Source organism: Apus apus, chromosome 20 (genome assembly GCF_020740795.1).
Source record: "Apus apus isolate bApuApu2 chromosome 20, bApuApu2.pri.cur, whole genome shotgun sequence".
NCBI lineage: Eukaryota > Metazoa > Chordata > Aves > Apodiformes > Apodidae > Apus > Apus apus.
This window is the reverse complement of record NC_067301.1, coordinates 165,928-182,531: the sequence shown is the minus strand read 5'-3', so window position 1 is coordinate 182,531 and position 16,604 is coordinate 165,928. Positions and strand designations below refer to the sequence as shown.

General features: G+C 45.2%; 2 protein-coding genes across 10 annotated transcripts in view; both read left to right on the top strand.

Moving 5' to 3' along the window:
- Positions 1 to 9,384, top strand: part of CAMTA1 (calmodulin binding transcription activator 1) — a 256,449-nt gene extending 247,065 nt beyond the window's left edge. For 6 of the 9 annotated variants that reach the window (XM_051637659.1, XM_051637661.1, XM_051637658.1 and 3 more), the window contains 2 exons: positions 585 to 766; positions 5,845 to 9,384. In XM_051637659.1, coding sequence (XP_051493619.1) covers positions 585 to 766; positions 5,845 to 5,908 — 246 coding nt within the window. In that variant the 3' untranslated portion in view covers positions 5,909 to 9,384. The remainder of the gene's footprint in view (positions 1 to 584; positions 767 to 5,844) is intronic. The other 3 variants (XM_051637665.1, XM_051637662.1, XM_051637663.1) reach the window with 1 other exon arrangement.
- A 3,120-nt stretch (positions 9,385 to 12,504) lies between these two features.
- On the top strand, positions 12,505 to 16,595 carry VAMP3 (vesicle associated membrane protein 3). The gene is made up of 5 exons (XM_051637615.1): positions 12,505 to 12,589; positions 13,489 to 13,570; positions 14,279 to 14,437; positions 15,131 to 15,182; positions 15,949 to 16,595. Coding segments are annotated over exons 1-5 (315 nt in total). The 5' UTR covers positions 12,505 to 12,587; the 3' UTR covers positions 15,969 to 16,595.
- The last annotated feature ends 9 nt before the right edge of the window (positions 16,596 to 16,604 follow it).

Sequence of the window (16,604 nt, the reverse complement as noted above, 5' to 3'; positions counted from 1 at the left end):
CTCACACCACTGGCAGGCTGATTGGTCTCTGCCTGTGGTGAAACTTCTGCCTCTCTGGGGCAGAGCACGTGCCACTTGTTATCTGTGATTATGAGTAATAATGTATTCGTTCACAGCATCTTTCATTTTGAAATAGATCCCCTTGCCCCTACCCCCTTTCTTATGGCTTGACTAAAAGCTGCTCTCTGTTTTGGGGAGCATGCATGTAATACCTGAAGTCAGTTCCTCTGGTAAGTACAACTTTATTTCATACCTGAATAATCAACATCTACTATATTGTGTTGTTCTTTGCATACCCTTCCCTCTCTTGACATTTCAGTAGCAAACCCTTTCCCACTCCTGTGCACCTAGGACTTCAATTTTTTCTGTTTTTAATATGTGCTATGCAGCAGCCATTACATTTAAGTACCTGGTTTCTTATGTCTCATAGTAAGATTGAGAAGGGGGGAAAATTTTAAGGATTGAAAGACCCATTTGTTCAAGTTCAGGACAATGAGAGAATGTCATATTGGGATGTGCATCACCATACCTGCAACAAAAGTTTTTCAAAGTAATTTTTTTTTTTTTTCATTTACCTCTTGCAGGGGCTGAAGGTATTTGGAGCTCAAATGAGTGTGTTAAATCGCAGACCGTGTGCTCTGGGGTGTCTTTCTTATTGGGCCTTTCTGTCTTTTTTGTTTTGCTGCCCAAATGAGATATCTGGAAAAAGGCAAGAGTTCCCTTTTCTTAAAAGTCCCACAGGCCATTTCAGCTCTCAGAGCAACAGGTAACTTGCCAGGCAGCCTTCTCTGGCTCCTGCACCATCCTTTATACTGATCTTCAGCATTCAGATTCATTAAACATTTCCCTGGCTGGGCATTATGGAGTAAATCTGATGAAGCAGCTTTGTGTTATGCTTTACCCATGAAGCCATCGTTTGCTGTAACTTTTTCTAAGTAGGTGTGATTCATTTGCTGACAATCCCATACACAACTGGGGAGGGCACATGGGGACAGGAGCTGCTGCTGCTTCTGGGGCTGTTGCTTTCCACATTGCTTCAGCACGTGATGATGCAACCTCCTGTGCGGTGTCCAATTAAGAGTTCAAAGAGCAGAAGCTTTGTCTGGCTGGAGCAGTCTGGGAACTGGGACGTAACTCCCGAGTGTCAGAGTTCAAAGCTCGCAGTTGAAATCATCTTCTTTTCCCTTTCTGTGCATCAGCACCACAGCTGGGAAATCAGACGCCTTATCAGTGGTCATCTCTACTGCACGTGCTTTTTCCTTCCACCTGCTCTTCAGCAATTGCTAGGGGAATGACTCTGTACCTTGGAGGTGCCTTGTGTCTAGAGAAAATGTTATTTGAGGAGGTTTTTGTTGAAGGGTTCATCAGTGCAAAACCAAATGTATGGTCCTTGCAAGTCTGTGCATGGTTTCAGTAGTGGCTGAAGTAGGATGGTACTTCTTGTTTGGAGTCTTGCAACAGCCAGAGCTTGTTACCCTTCCTGGTGCACTCTGGCTTCCAGCCCATGCACCACTTTACCTGTCCTCACCTCTAGCCCCCTTGCAGCTAGAGACACTTCCAGAAGTAGTCTAAACCAGGATGCCAGTGCCTGTAGACCTCTGGGGAGGATTGCACACCATCCATCAGCATGTGGCCTGCTGGTGTGACTTGCTCTTAGCGCTCTCATTTTTTCAGTTATTTAAAAAAGAAAAAAAGTCTCACTGTAAGTCTACCAAACTGGATTGAAACATCTTCTCTAGCAACATCCCTTCTGATGCACCATTCTGTAAATTCCAGTAGTGTTCTTCTTCTTAGAGCAGTTTATTAATACTTGTAACTGCCAAGTGCTACCCTTGGGCCCTCTTCCCCTGCCGGAGTTTGAGTGGAAAAGTATGAACCAAAGAAGATTGCCTTCTAGCATTAAGGCAATGCTATATTGTTCACTTAAAACCTCTCCTAGCATCACGCAGCAGATTTCTACTTTCAAGGATCCTAATTTGTTCAAAATTCTTCCCTGGTCAAACAGCATATGAAAATTTAGAGGGATTGTTCCACCCAGCATTAATGAGAGGAAACACTAGCTGCACACTTATGTTGACATTTTATATTGTTGTAACAAAATCAAGTCAAAGTACCACCAAGTAAGAAACTTAGTTAAAAATAAAAGAAGGGTTAAATGCAGACTAAAAGGACTTCTAAGACACAGGAAAGGCTGCAGTACAGACTATCCAATAAATAATTAGTTAGTTGAAAGCAGTTAGTTTTAGGTTCTCTTGATAAAGCAATACAGAGGCTTGTTGAAAGAACAGTTATTTAAAATTATAAAAAGGTGGGTTAACTTGCTTGATGTGTACACTGATTCTGGGACTTGATGGTTAGCCCTGGTTTGGGGGAGAAGCAGGGCATTCCCAACAACACTTCAGTGCTTCCCAAGTGTTGGTCTGTCCTTGGATTTGCTCAGTTCCTGGTAGCAGTTGGAGGTCCTTCAGTTCCACTCTGGCTGTGCTACGCTGCAGATCTGCAGCTGAGCAGAGCAGCCTCGAGCCTGTGGCCAGGAGAGGGGAGACTTCCTGGGCCTCTCAGTGCCAGCTCTTCTGAGCCACAGGCTGCAGGTCTTCATACCTCCCGGGCAGTGTACATACGAGTAGAGAACTTGTAGCACCTACCTGCTCTCCCATTTTTAGTGCAGCACATGCAGAGTTATGTGTACTGAACGCAAAGGTTAATTCTAAAAATGTGGTAGTTTACTAAATTTGGATGGTCATCATCTTAAGTTGATTCTTAAGTTTGTAAATGCTGTGGAACGCAGAGTTTAAGTCAGTTTTATGTACTTAACAGCAACTTTCAGTAAAGCACCCATGACAAATTTCCAAATCTGTAACTTTGCTGTAGAGAAGTTCTGTACTAGTATGTTCTTGTGGATTTAAGTAGTAATTATCATTGCACTTGCAACATTTTTGTAAGCCTGAAAATCTGTAAGCCAGTGTAAAGTAAACTTGACCAATGAAAAGTGTTGCATATTTCTTAATAAGATCTGTACTAGTGCAAATGTTGAGTGCTGTAGTATTTAACTTCCATTGGCATGTGTGCTGCAGTTAAACAGATTCGATATGTCTGCACCAGTACAGATACTGCATGCTGTAGGTTGAAGTGTGAAGCAAAGCATGTCTTGCATTCTTCCAGCAAAAGTGCTTCAGTAGTGTAGTCTTTGCATGTTGAAGTGCTAAACTAAGGTATAGCATGTTTCAGCAAAAGAGCCACCAGCTTATCTAATATGCATGTTCTCAGTAAGAGATCTACAATAACAGATTAATTTTACATTACAGTACCGAAGTGCAACACAAAACACTTGGAAGTTGCACTGCAAATCATGCATTAATAGATGGTTTCTTGAACACAATCTAAGCCTTAAAAATTACCTAGTGCACAGAGGCAAAGCAGAGTTTTCTAGCAAGGAGTGATCTTGGTTCACCTTCTGCTCTTAAGCAGTGCAGTAATAGAGATATGAGTAGGAGTTTCACGGGAGAGGCTGTTTTTCTGCTGCAAAAAAAGAGGGAAAACTAGATAGGCTGAAGGTGGTCAGCTGTAATCCATGAGCATTCTCAGTTTACTGTACCAGTCCTCTTGTGTTTCACAGAATCACAGAATGTTTGGAGTTGGAATGGACCTTAAACATCATCGAGTTCCAACTCCCCTGCATGGGCAGGGACACCTCCCACTAGAACAGGCTGCTTAGAGCCCCATTCAACCTGTCCTTTAACACCTCTGGGGATGGAGCCCCCACAACATTTCTAGGCAGCCTGTTCCAGTGTCTCACTACCCTTACACTGAAGAATTTCCGCCTGTTTCCTATGATGACGAAGTGACCTGGACTAGAGGCTTGCTGCTGCAGCTGCTGTGCAATGCAGAAACCCCCCAATGCCAACAGGGTCCTTTAGACACCAGCTTCCCTAGAGCCACCATTTCTCCATATAAAATTTCTCTATAAAGGTGTAGCAGGCATTGAGGCTCAGCACAGCACTACCCAGGTGGAACTTTGGAACCAGTGGTGCTGCTTGCTGCCTTGCCCCTTCCTCAGCCCAGGGATCAGAGCACTTCTCAGGCGAGAGCTGTATCCAGGTGCCCCTTGCCGGACACGGGGTTTGGAGGAGTGCCATGGCCCCCTGGATGTATGTTGTCAGGCTCCAAAACAGCTTGTGCATTTGGACTAGCAGAGTCCTCTGTCTTTCCATACGTGACATTCTCAAACAGTTCAGTGGAATTAAGGTAATAAGCAAAGATCCGACCTGCATATTCGTTAGTGTGATTGATTTGTTGCCTCTTGTTTCCCCCGGTTTCACAAAGAACACCAAGTGCTAAAGCTTTGAGTCAGCTAAAACAGTGAGTTAAAAGCAGCCAGCTCCCTTTTGACTGTGAATTACAGTAATAGTACATGCAGAAAAAACAAAAGTGAAATGGAGGTGTATTTATAGAGGTCAGTTTATAGCCTTTGCTATATCCTTATATTGGTAGGCTGAGGCAAGAGCCAAAAGAGGATATGTGAGTCTGTGTCTTTGTACAAAAGCTACAAACTGGCATTGTTGCTGATTAACTTTCCCAGCATCTTCTACTATCTGTATTTACTTAGGCTTTGTTAAATTAATTCATTCTTAGCTGGATTCTGTTACACCAGCTTGCAGTTCTAACGCAGTTCTTTGAACCATACCTTCATTATTTATTCTTTCAAGTTTTTGCAACATCAGTTGGGCATGTACATGCTCTGCTAAATCACCTTAATTTGGGCTTTTGGGATGGTCCTCAGTGGAGGAAGGACATGTGGAGGCAGGCGGCAAAGGGATGGTGTTGCAGAAAGGAGCTCTCTGCAAAAGAAGGCAGAACCCAGCTGCTGCAGGCTCAGCTGTCTTCAAGTTTGGGGGCAGCACAGGGAGTCCCTGTGGATGTGTTTTGGCTTTTTTGCAGGGAGCACTGACATGCAGCTGGTTTGTCAGCCTGAGCAGAGGATGGCTGCTACTCCAGCACCAATGCAGAATTCTGCTTTACTTGATGGGATTGAAATTACTCCTTTATCTTCATCTTTTAATTTTCACTTATTTCAGCTTTCAGTGATTATTTAGTTCTTGCACTAACAAGTGCTAGAGGAGGTAATGTACTGCATGCACTTCAAAGAGTTGAGAACTGAAACATCAGGCCACATCCAGTGAGAGTGACTCTTTCCACCTTGAAGGTTCATCTTTCTTGGCACACAGTGTCCTCCACTGCTGACTGGGAAAAAACCCACAAGTCTTACTACCAGCAACGTGCTAGGGAACATAGCTGCTAGCAGCTGGAGTAAGTGTGAAGTAAATTATCTTTCTTCACACCCAAACAAGTTCTTCCTACTTGCATACAAACACTTTCTTAGGTGAGATTCTCTATCAGCACCAAGCTGCCCTGTTTTCCTGTGCTGTGTGGGCACCACAGGCAAGCATTGCTGCTTCAGCGATGAACAAAGAGAAGAGGTCAAGGTTGCCATAACAGCTGGAGTAGCAGGCAGCTGCAGAATCAGTTAATGAGCAGCAGTCAAAAAAAAGTACCCGAGCAATTAAATAGGACAGTACCAGAAGGAAGTCCAGCTACAGTGGCAAATATCAGGAAAAAACAGTAGCTGGACATAAATCTGTCTTTGCAAATGTTTGTCTCAGATTTCCAGTGGCTCGTTCTTGCGCTTCCAACTGTTTAAGGTGTCAGGAACATGTTACCCTCCTGTCGTTGCTCTGCAAGCTGGCTCTTTTGCACGGGAGGTTAGAGCAAGGAGTCATTTTCAATTTGCTGTCTTGAAAGAGATTTGCAATAGAAGTGTTATATAGCTCCTCTTTGTTTTTTCAGAGTGAAAGAATTGAAAAAGGCCAAGGAACTTGAAGATACGCAGCAGCATCCCATAGCAATGTGACATTGCTTTTCAGACTGTTTCCATTTTCTGTTTTTAGCAGAGACATGCAACAACAACAACAAAAATACCCACTGCAGTTCTGGAAATACCAGCTGCAGTATTTTAACAGTAATGTTTTGGTCATTGCATTTGCACTTTCATGGACAACTTTTAATTTGTTCGGCAAGACATCTTGGAACTCAATCTTCTGTTGGATCGTGGGGAAAACAAAAGACACCAGGAGGAAATTGTGAGTTGCTTCATTCTCCAAGAAGGAAGGAGCGATTAATTATCCTTTTCATATAGGGCTGTACTAAACAACATGTGGAACTGTACAAATATTATACCAAAAATATTGTTAAGAAAAGGTGGGAATGCACAAGCAACACAAGAATGCTGTTCCTGCACCTGTCAGTCATCTCCAAGAAACTGAAGCTTTGAGAGTCTCAGTGAAGGGGCTTAGATCAGTACATCTTTATTGGGTCCATGCATCCTCATTTCCTTCGCACTTCTGTCCGTTGTGTTTTATTTAAACCTCTACAGCACACTTAATGCAACTTTTTAAATCTGCAGGTTTTTAATACATCCCGTGGGAACTTACAAGAGGGGTTGGTGTGAGATAAACGGGTAATGCACGAGGAACGGAGAGAGCAGCTGGAGCAAGTTTTAAAAAGTTTTTTTGGTATTTTTACTAGAACCTGCAAACATATCAATTGTCATGTACTTTCTCTCATATTCAGCACTTTATTTTCTAGCCTTACTTTCATGTACTATTTTTTTAATTAAGTTCTTAAAATAATTTGTAAAACATGTAGCTTTTTATTTTAAGTACTTGTTAAACCTCTTGTCATTTTGCAGAGTCACATACATATGTTGCCTGGACGTTTTATACCACCTAAAGATCAGAGTGGTGCTGCATTCTGGCCAGTAAATTTCTTATTTTGGCTACTTCATCAAAATCTGGGCAGTTTCTGTAAATATAGAAGGTAGACATGGAAAATGAGAAAAAATATTTGAAAGGGAATATATTGATTAATTACTAAATATTTTATTCACAAAGGGTCAATAACTTGGCAAGATAAAATTATTATTTGTATAGTTTTGTCTGAATGAACGAGAAGAGTGTGGATGTATTGTTTGTACATATTGTATATATTAAAACAAAGAGATATGTGCATGAACTCGAAAAAGAAATGAACAAAGCAAAGCATTAGTGGCTATGGTCTGTAAAATGAAACAAAAACTTTATTTCACTATAAGAAACTTTATTTTAAATGTTCTTTAGAAGAACATTTTTGCTAAAGCATGACTAAATGGCAAAAAAGAGCTACTGTATTTAGACTTAGGAAAAAAAAAGGCAGAGCAACATTACTTTAAAAAAAAAAGGAAAAAAAAAAGAAAAAAAAAAAAAAAAAGGATATGTTTACATTTGATTTTGGCTACCAGGAGTTTGGTTTGGTTGGATTTAATTTATTCCTTCCTTTTTTTTTTTTTCCCCGTTTTTTTTTTTTTGTTGTTGTTTTTTTTTTTTTTGCCAATGGTGCCAAGTAATGTGAATGCTAATATTGCTTAAGAAAATTAAGTTAATTTTGCAAAGCAGATAATCATAAGAGTACAAAAAAATGTATCTAGCTTAACACCATACACTCACTCCAATAAAGAACACTTAGAATGAACATAAAATGAAAAAAAAAAAAAAAAGAAATAGTATGAAAGTAGAAAAATATGTTTCACATTTTCATATCTCCTGCTGGAAGTCAGAAAATGTAATAAAAATTGCACAAAAAATTTAAAAAATGAAATAAAACTTAAAAAAAGATGCAAACTGATCTTGTAGGGGTGTCATGGTATATTGCTATTTCCACATAGTGAGGAGCCAAAGAAATTAGATTTTTTTTAAATTGAACTACTAATTTAAAACTGTCACAAATTCTCAAAAATGGGAACGAGGTTCTGATCTTTATTACACAGGAATGTAAGGGCAGAAACTCCTAAAGTCCATGTCGTTAACGTGGGTTGTGTACGTGTGTCTGAGATCAGAAACTGCTCCTGTGTGTTTGTTTTGTTCGTGACAGTTTAAAACCTCTGAATGGACTGGTGTAAATTTGAGATTGCTAGTTTTGGAATAGTTGTTCTTGCTTGATCCCGGCCACCAACTGCAATGTTTAAACGCAAGGCTTGTTGTGAAGCCTAAAAATATTCACACATAAGAAGCTTTTAAACTGGTGTCTTTAAAAGAAGAGTAAAAACAAAGATTGTGGCAAAAAAAAAACTGGGGTCAGTGCTCTTGGTGCCTTTTCTATAATTGTACCTGTTTTTAATTACTTCTTTTCACTGCCAGCATTGAATTACAGTAGATGTGCTATAGCTCATTATCAGAATTCTCTTGTACATTTCTGAACTGCTGCTTTATGACCTGATTCAATTAAAAAAAAAAAAAAAAAAGGGAAAAAAAGAAAAACAAATGGCCTAGTGCTCACACTGTGCCCGTGGGCAGCCTCACAGCCTCCATTTACTGTATGGAATTGGGACTTCAACCATTAAATTTTTCTCTCAAGGAAAAACAGAACAGGAGAAGCCGAAGAATCTCCCTAGGAATGAATTGGAAATGCTCTGTATTAATACTGGAAAATATCTGACATTTTGAAATGGAAATGTTGCTCCCATTAACCAATACGTGACAATATAGAATCGACCTTTTCCTAACAAGAGTAGTGACCTCAGTGCAAATGTTTTAAATCCCTGTCTTTACAGAAAATGATTCAGTAATATACAGAGCTATTTCAAATTACTCTTCCAGATCCATGGGCCTGGTGGTGTATCTACTAATCTAGATCCTGCTTCAGCCAAACATTTAAGCTTGTACTTGCTGTTGAACATGCAAGCAATTCCAGGGCGCAGCAGAACTGCTTGCATGCTTGAGGCATGGTACAGCTTCCCAGTGCTTTGTTGTGTCGGGCCATAACCCTTCAGTGTATCTGTGGGGAGTCAGAACGACCCCCTTGCAGTGAAGTGATTCTGTTCACCCTTCTCTTGGTTGTGGAACTTATATTTTCACGGAAGATAAGTAAGTGCAGCTTTCCGGGAAAATTCAAATTCCCAAGTTCCAGGAGCCAGGTCTTCTGTCTTCTGATAATGGAATTGCTCCTTTGTGAAACACATTCGACAGCAGTAGTACTGTGTGAAAGAAATACAGAATATAACATGAACCCCCTCTCTGGTTGCACGCTTATGGCAGTTCCACACAATAGCTGGTGCCCACTGGGGGGTCCCCAAGACTTGCATGTAAAACTAGTATAGATGTCTTCTCTTTTGTAGGTTTTATTTTTGTAACCGTGCATGTAAAGCATCACTGAATCAATGGATCTGTTGAAGAACTCAGCTGCTGGAACCATGCAAAATGTTTTGAATTGCCCTTAAAATATGGAAAATGTTTTCTGAATGCTTTATATTCTTTCTGCTGTAAATTAAAAACAAAGAAAATTTCCCCATACAAAGTGTGTGCCTTTTTTTAAGCACGTCTCTTCCAGCCTAGTTTGAGAGTGATGTAGTCCTTCACTCACTGTAACCAACCATGAAAAAAAAAAAAGTGTTTTCTCCACTACCTGATCTGCTTGTAAGTAGTGTCTTATTTCTTACAGATTGTACTCTGAACAGCCCACAGCCCTATGTGCCAGCGGGCCTGCAGCCCCAGGAGCATGGTGGGATTCACAAAAGGCAACAACATGGTCCTGGATCCAGCCCTTTGTGCTGCTGTGTCCCAGTGTGGCCTTCATCTGGAGCGCAGAGCAGCATGTTTGAGGGGGACTCTCTACTTTTTAGCAAACTCTCTGGGTCTCCTGCTGAAGGGAGCTGCTGCCCACTGGTGTTCCCTGGTGTGGCACTGCTAGCCCAGTCCTGTCCCAGTTCAAGTCCAGCCTAGTTCCTGTCCCAGTTCAAGGCCAGCCCAGAGCTCCACAACCCTGCTTGGTGCCACCAGCTCAGAATCAAGGCCCTGCCAGCAGCTCCCATGCTGGCAGCTGCTCCACAAAACCTGTACACACCAGCAACCCTCACCATTTCTTCCCCCCTCTATGCCCCCCAAGGCCCTCACCCCAAGCAGAAATGTTTTCTTTTGAGTGTTGCCCACACTCGGAGCAGAAAGGAAAACTGTTTTAAAACCACAGATGTTGGGTACCTATCTACTCATCTCTCCCCATAACCTCTGGGACAACATGTCCAGCACAGAGCTGGGACAAGCCAACCATACGATGGGTGAGCAACTGGCTCACAGGTGGAGCACAAAGAGTGACAATGACTGGGGTAACATCAGGCTGGTGACCAGTCACTAGTGGGGTCCTGCAGGGTTCCATCCTAGGCCCAGTCCTCTTCAACGACTTGGAGGCAGGACTTGAAGGAATTCTAAGCAAGTTTGCTGATGATGCAAAGCTGAGAGGAGCTGTCGACTTCCTGGAGGTCAGGCAGGCCCTGCAGGGAGACCTGGACAGGTTGGAGAGATGGACAGTCACCAACCACATGGAGTTTAACAAGGGCAAGTGCCAGATTCTGCCCCTGGGACGGGACAACCCTGGTGGTCAGTGCAGACATGGGAACAAGTGGCTAGAGAGCAGTGGGTGAAGAGGGACCTGCGGGTCCTGGTTGTTGGCAAACTGGAGATGAGCTGGCAGTGTGTCCTGGCACCAGAAGGGCCAGCTGTGTCCTGGGGCACATGAAGCAGAGCATTGCCAGCTGGTCAAGGAGGTGATTGTCCCGCTCTGCTCTGCTCTGCTCTGGTGCGGCCTCACCTGGAGCACTGCCTGCAATTTTGGGCACCACAATATAAAAAGGACATGAAGCTATTGGAGAGTGTCCAAAGGAGAGCCTCGAGGAGGATGAAGGGTCTGGATGGGATGACTTATGAGGAGCAGCAGAGGTCACTTGGATTATTCAGCCTGGAGAAGAGGAGGCTGAGGGGTGACCTCATTGCAGTCTGTGGTTCCTAACCACGGGAAGAGATGAGGCGGGTCCTGATCACTTCTGTGACCAGTGATAGGATTCAGGGAACTGGCAGGAAGCTGAATCAGGAGAGGTTTAGGCTGAGTATCAGGAAAAGTTTTTTCCCCCAGACGGTGGTTGAGCAGTGGAGCAAGCGCCCCAGGACAGTTGGTCACAGCACCAAGCCTGCCTGAGTTCAAGAAGCATTTGGATGATGCTCTCAAACACATGGGGTGATTCTTGGGGTGCCCTACACAGGCACAGTAGTTGGACTCGATGATCCTCATGGGTCCCTTCCAACTCAGCATGTTCTCTGATTCTGTAATCCAAGCTTCAAATTACAGGCTTGCCAAGATGACTACACCTGCACAAAATTGTTTGTTAATAAATAAAAAAATAAATTCATTTGTCCTTAAAACACAAGTTCTGCCTGGCTGCACCTAGCAGCCTGGTTTGGTGGGAATTTGTTTTCAAGGCAATATGCTGTAGTTTATCAAATTTGGAAATGTTCAATGAAATTATGTCAGGAGGCAAAATATTACATATCTGTAAATATTTCACCAGCCCTTACATGGCCTCAATTCTGAATAGGTTTTCTAGCAGAACTACAGAATAGTCTATACATGGAGGATACATACTCATCTATGGATTACTAGCTGTTCTGAGATTATTTATTTTCCGTTCCTCTTCAGTAGAGAACCACTTGCAGGGCAGGGAGGGTGTCCAGACTTTTAACAAGGAACCATGCACAGCTAGTAGTAGAATGCTAAAGTCTGCACTGTGCACCAAGCAGAGGTGAACCATAGAATTCAAGAGGCTTGCATATGCAGAAACCTAAGAGGTCACACTTCATAACACAGTAATGCTAATAACTGAGACAATAATCAACTGTTGCACTGAACAGATAAGTAAGTTACATGAACCAGCCCTCAGTAATGCAACTTTTGTACCTGACTCTACGCTAGCCTAGCAGGGAAAAACAGCTTGAATAAATCGATCATCTGATCTGTGAGAGACTGTTACTACTATTATGAGTTAGTGCTTCTGAAACCTGGGGCCACAATAGAAGATGAGATTTTATTGAGGGAGTTTATTCTGGACTTCAGAGAAAAAAGTTTTGATGTTTCTCTTTAAATCAGCATTTAACTCCCGATTTTTCTTATAAATACTTCCCCGATTTTCCATTGTATGTGTCTGTTAATTCCTGGGTTCACCTTTAGTGCTGTGGTGGTTTGACCCTGGCCAAAAAAAGTGCGCACCAAGCAGCTGCTTTGCTCACTGTCCCCTCTTCTGACCGACAGTGGGGGGGCCGGGGGAGGGAACTGGAAGCACAAATGTGAGGAAATCAACCAGCCTCGGTACCGGCCTGTCCCAGTACGAGGTACGCGGGGCCCCGGCCCGCCCGGACACCCCCGTCCGGGAGAGCCCAGAGCCGCGCGCCGGGCGCCCGGACCCCCCGGGACCGCGCGGACCCCGCAGGGCGCGGCGGGGGCGTGGCCTCGCAACGCCACGCCCCCTCGCGGAGGCGCGCAACAGATGCCCCGCCCCGCTCGTCGCTGACCCCGCCCACACCCCCGCCCTTGTCCCCACCTCCTGCCCCTCCCAGGCCCTGCCCCCTCTGCCGCGCCCACGATTCCGTCATATCCGGGGCGCCGCCGGGGCTGTCGCACTTCCTGTTGGGCGCTGGCCGGACGTGTTGCCACGAAGGGTCCTACCCCGCTTCACGATGTGAGTCCGGGGGCATCGCGGGGAGGGGCGGCGGGGACAGGCCTAGCCCTGCTGTGCGGCGCGGGCGGCCCGCCCGGCCCGGCGCTGTCGGCGGGTGCCCCAGGAGCGGCAGTGCGCGAAGTCGTGAGGTGCGGGCGGTGCGGGGGCCGGGCCGGGCCGTCGCTGGCACGCCGCGATCCGCTGCTCGGGCCGGGCAGCGGGCATGTTGGCGTCTGCTGGGGCGGGCTGTCCTACCCTGGCGGCTCGGCGGTGGCCCGGGCGGAGTTCCGCGAGCCCGGGGGTCTCTTGGAGCACTGCCTACGCAGCTGGAGCGCTGAGCGAGCTTCTGGTGAGAGATCTTGTTATTGCTGCTGGAGCTGCCACTCAGGAAGGGATGTCATTTCCGAGTCTGTTTCAGCCTGGGGCCAGCAGCGAGACAGCACGAGGCGGTGACTTAACTGCCAAACAGAGGAGCAGTTGTGTTGTGTTATACGCGGGCTGCCCTTGAGCCTTGTCACAGGCTTCCTGGTTTGCTTGTCGTGTATTTATGCGTTTGTTGTCACAAAATGTAAACTAGAAGTCAGCGTGCAAATGTGTGAATACAGTTGATGCTCAGATTCAGCTCTTCTGAGTATCAGCATGCACTAAACAGCAGATGCTTTTGATGCAGGAGGAAAGCCTCTACTGTCTTCTAGCATCAAGCAATTCACTGGCAAGATGTTGGGAACTGCAGGACTTACACCTACTGACAGCTGTTAAAACCTCACTTCTCCAGCAGGAAACTACCCCATATTTATTCCAAGGGTACAAGGTCCCTGTTTTCAGGAGTGTCAGATAACTTGTTTAAGCATATCCACTAAAACCCAAAACTACCGCCTGTCAAAAGCTAAACAGAGTAATGGTGACTTTCTGTACTGCAGGTCGACCGGTGTCCCTGGAAGCTCCAATGTGGCTGCTGGCAGTAATCGCCGTCTCCAGCAGACTCAACACCAAGTAGATGAGGTAAAAATCTACCCTGACAGCAGTGTAATAATTTTCCTTCAGAAAATCTGTGTAACTAGAACGGATATTTTGGCCAAAGTGGTTTTGTTATACAAAGGGGGAGCCTCATATCATTCAGCTTGTTTTATTGTACTTGTGTCATCTTAACTCTTGCAAAGATTAAAGAAAATAGAAATCTTTTCAGCTGGGGTAGGGAAGCAGAAAGAAGTTACTAGTATCCAGACAATAGTTTCAATCTCAGTGCTTAAGGATTTGGCATAAGTCAAGATAAAAACTTTTTTTCTTACAGAGAACAAGCTTTTCTCTCCTCAGAAGCAATGGAGGCTGGTCATTAAATATGACTCGTGCAGACCTCTGGGCAGCCTGAATTTTGGCTAGGTTGGCTACTGACAGCGTTGTTTGATGTGCAGTTGACTATCATCCTTATATGCCTCAACTGCTCCTGAAAAGAGTCAGGAATTATATTCCAGGCTAAGGGAATGCCAGCACAGCTGGCAGTACTGACCTTTTAAAGTAGGTATTAGGAGTTTCCAGGGACAGGTGAGCTTCATGGGATTTCTTAAAGCTTATGACTGGATCTCCCGAAAGGCAATAGCTCCTACGTCTGAGAAGAGAGCACTAAGAGAGCTGTGTGTTATCTGTTGCCTGTAGTTAAGCTCCACAGTGGGTCATGCCACTGATAACTGACTAAGCATTAAACTGATGCAGGTTGTGGACATCATGAGAGTGAACGTGGACAAGGTGCTGGAGCGTGATCAGAAGCTGTCGGAGCTGGATGACCGTGCTGATGCACTGCAAGCAGGAGCTTCCCAGTTTGAGACCAGTGCAGCCAAGCTGAAAAGAAAGTACTGGTGGAAGAACTGTAAGGTAACCATGGCTTGTACACATACCCTGTGCAGTATTGCAGTTAACACTGTTAGGACTGGCATCTCAAAAGGCAGAAGTAAAAGTGACTTTTAACAATGTTATTTAAGTTATAGCATCTGTTTTTTAAGACATGGAATAGAGGTTAGGTGAAGTGTATTACCAGCTGTATAGTTTGATGCAAGACCTTGCTAAGATAGTAATGGCCAGAGGGAAACACCTCAGCAATCTGAGGCCTTGGGCAACAGGAGGAAAAAGGCCAAGCGTTGAGTTAGTGTGCAGGATGTATTAGAAAGCAGGAGGAGCTCCTTCAGACTCCTGTGATTGTAGCTGTGGGTGAATGTTGGAATCATTTTGGTGAGTGACAGACACAGTGAAAGATATATTTCATGGGGTAAGAGTAGAAATAATGATTAATAGTTCTTGACTCCTGCTTGTGTAGTCACCCGGGGCGGGCCCCACATGGAGGCACCCTACAGAAGCCCCCACTGGTTTGGGCTGCTCTGCCTGCCTGCACAGCCCACCAGCTCCTGGTGCTAACGGGGAATCCATCTCACTCACTGAAAAAGTTGTATTTGCACTCTTAGACTTGCACACAGTGCAAAAGCACCTTGCAGGGGCTGCCCTTCTGTAGCTTAAGGGCCAGTTAATGCTGCTGCATGGTTTGTAGTAAGTGTTGTGTGGCTTTTTTCACAGATGTGGGCAATATTGATAACTGTTGTTGTCATTATCGTCATCCTCATTATTGGTAAGTTCCACCTAAAAGGGGTTTCTTACTGAGTTGGCATAGATGGTATTAATTCCCTGGCTGGTACAGTTCAAGTAAAGCCAGGATACTCAAATGAAAGTATGTGCAACTTCAATTAGAAGTAGCAGTGACTGCTTTAACAACTGTTTCCTGCCATGAATGGTAAATTGCAGTCACTATGGAAGCTTCAGGAGCTGAAGCTCCAACATGTGTGGAGTGAAAAGGGTGAAAGTAGCAAGAACTTAAAAAGTGAAGGTTCCTCATTCTTATAGCTGCATCTTGCAGAGGTATAAGGAGAAATATCATATGCCTCCCTGATTTGGGAACTATTTCATTGGTCCCAGCTTCTTGCTGAGTGGTCCTCTTCAGAGTGGCAGCTCCTCATGCACTGCTGTTGGAGGGAGGGTTTTTTCAGGTAGAGACTTTGATGAAATGGTATTAATGTTGGGTCAGGATAGCAACTCAGGAGCATGTAGGTTAGTCTGGATGCTCATGTAATCCCCATGGATTTTTAAAGGAGAACAAAGATTGTGTTGTAATACAGTAACAAACACTGCAGTAAGGATTGGCAACAGGCAGGTGATCTTGGGTGAGAAACATCAGTGTGCAAGCACAGGGGAGAACTGAAACTAGGAAAACCAACACTAGGAACTCTTAAATCCCTCTTTACCAATCTCTAGGATCTTAAATTCTTAACATGCAGGATTGTTATGGTGAGGGGCTGAATGAGACTGTCATTTGTCCAACTTGATTCTTCTTTTTGTAGTCTGGAGTCTGTCTCCATGAGTTACAGGAAGAAACTCCAGTCATCTGAAGGGGCCCCATCTTCAGCCTCTCCACTTCAAACCTGCTGTATTTTCAGCCTATTTTCTGCTGTTTTGAGCAAAACTATTTTGATTACTGAAATGTTAACTAACTTTACCTGGTTGCCTTAAGACACTCCTGTCATAAATTACTAACAAGCACAGCCCACCACTTGCACAGTGCCTTGACGGACCAGGGCACGGAGCTGGTGAGGAGGATTTGGCTCTGGGATTCCACTCGCGATGCTGTCTTGGCTCACGGTGCCGTCACGGGTGCTGCAGACTGGTTTGGGGTCTTCCTGCCCTCCTCCTGCCCTCCTCGGTGCCATTGTGCCTTGCGTGCTAACCTCTGCCTCCGGGAGCGCCCCGCGCCCTCCCCGCCCAGCCGGGACGCGCCGGCGGGGGGCGGGGCGGGGGAAGCGCCGCCCCACCGAGCACCGACGCCACCGCGGAGCGCCCCTCCCGGGTCCGGCGGGGCGGGGCGGCGCGGGGCAGGCGCGGGCACGGGGGCCGCGTGCGGCGGCGCGTGAGGGGCGGGGCGGGGCCGCCTCGCCTCGCGCCCCGCCCCGCCGCGCGCCCGGCGCTGCCCAATAAAGCGGCTCTGACCCTGGCTCCGCCT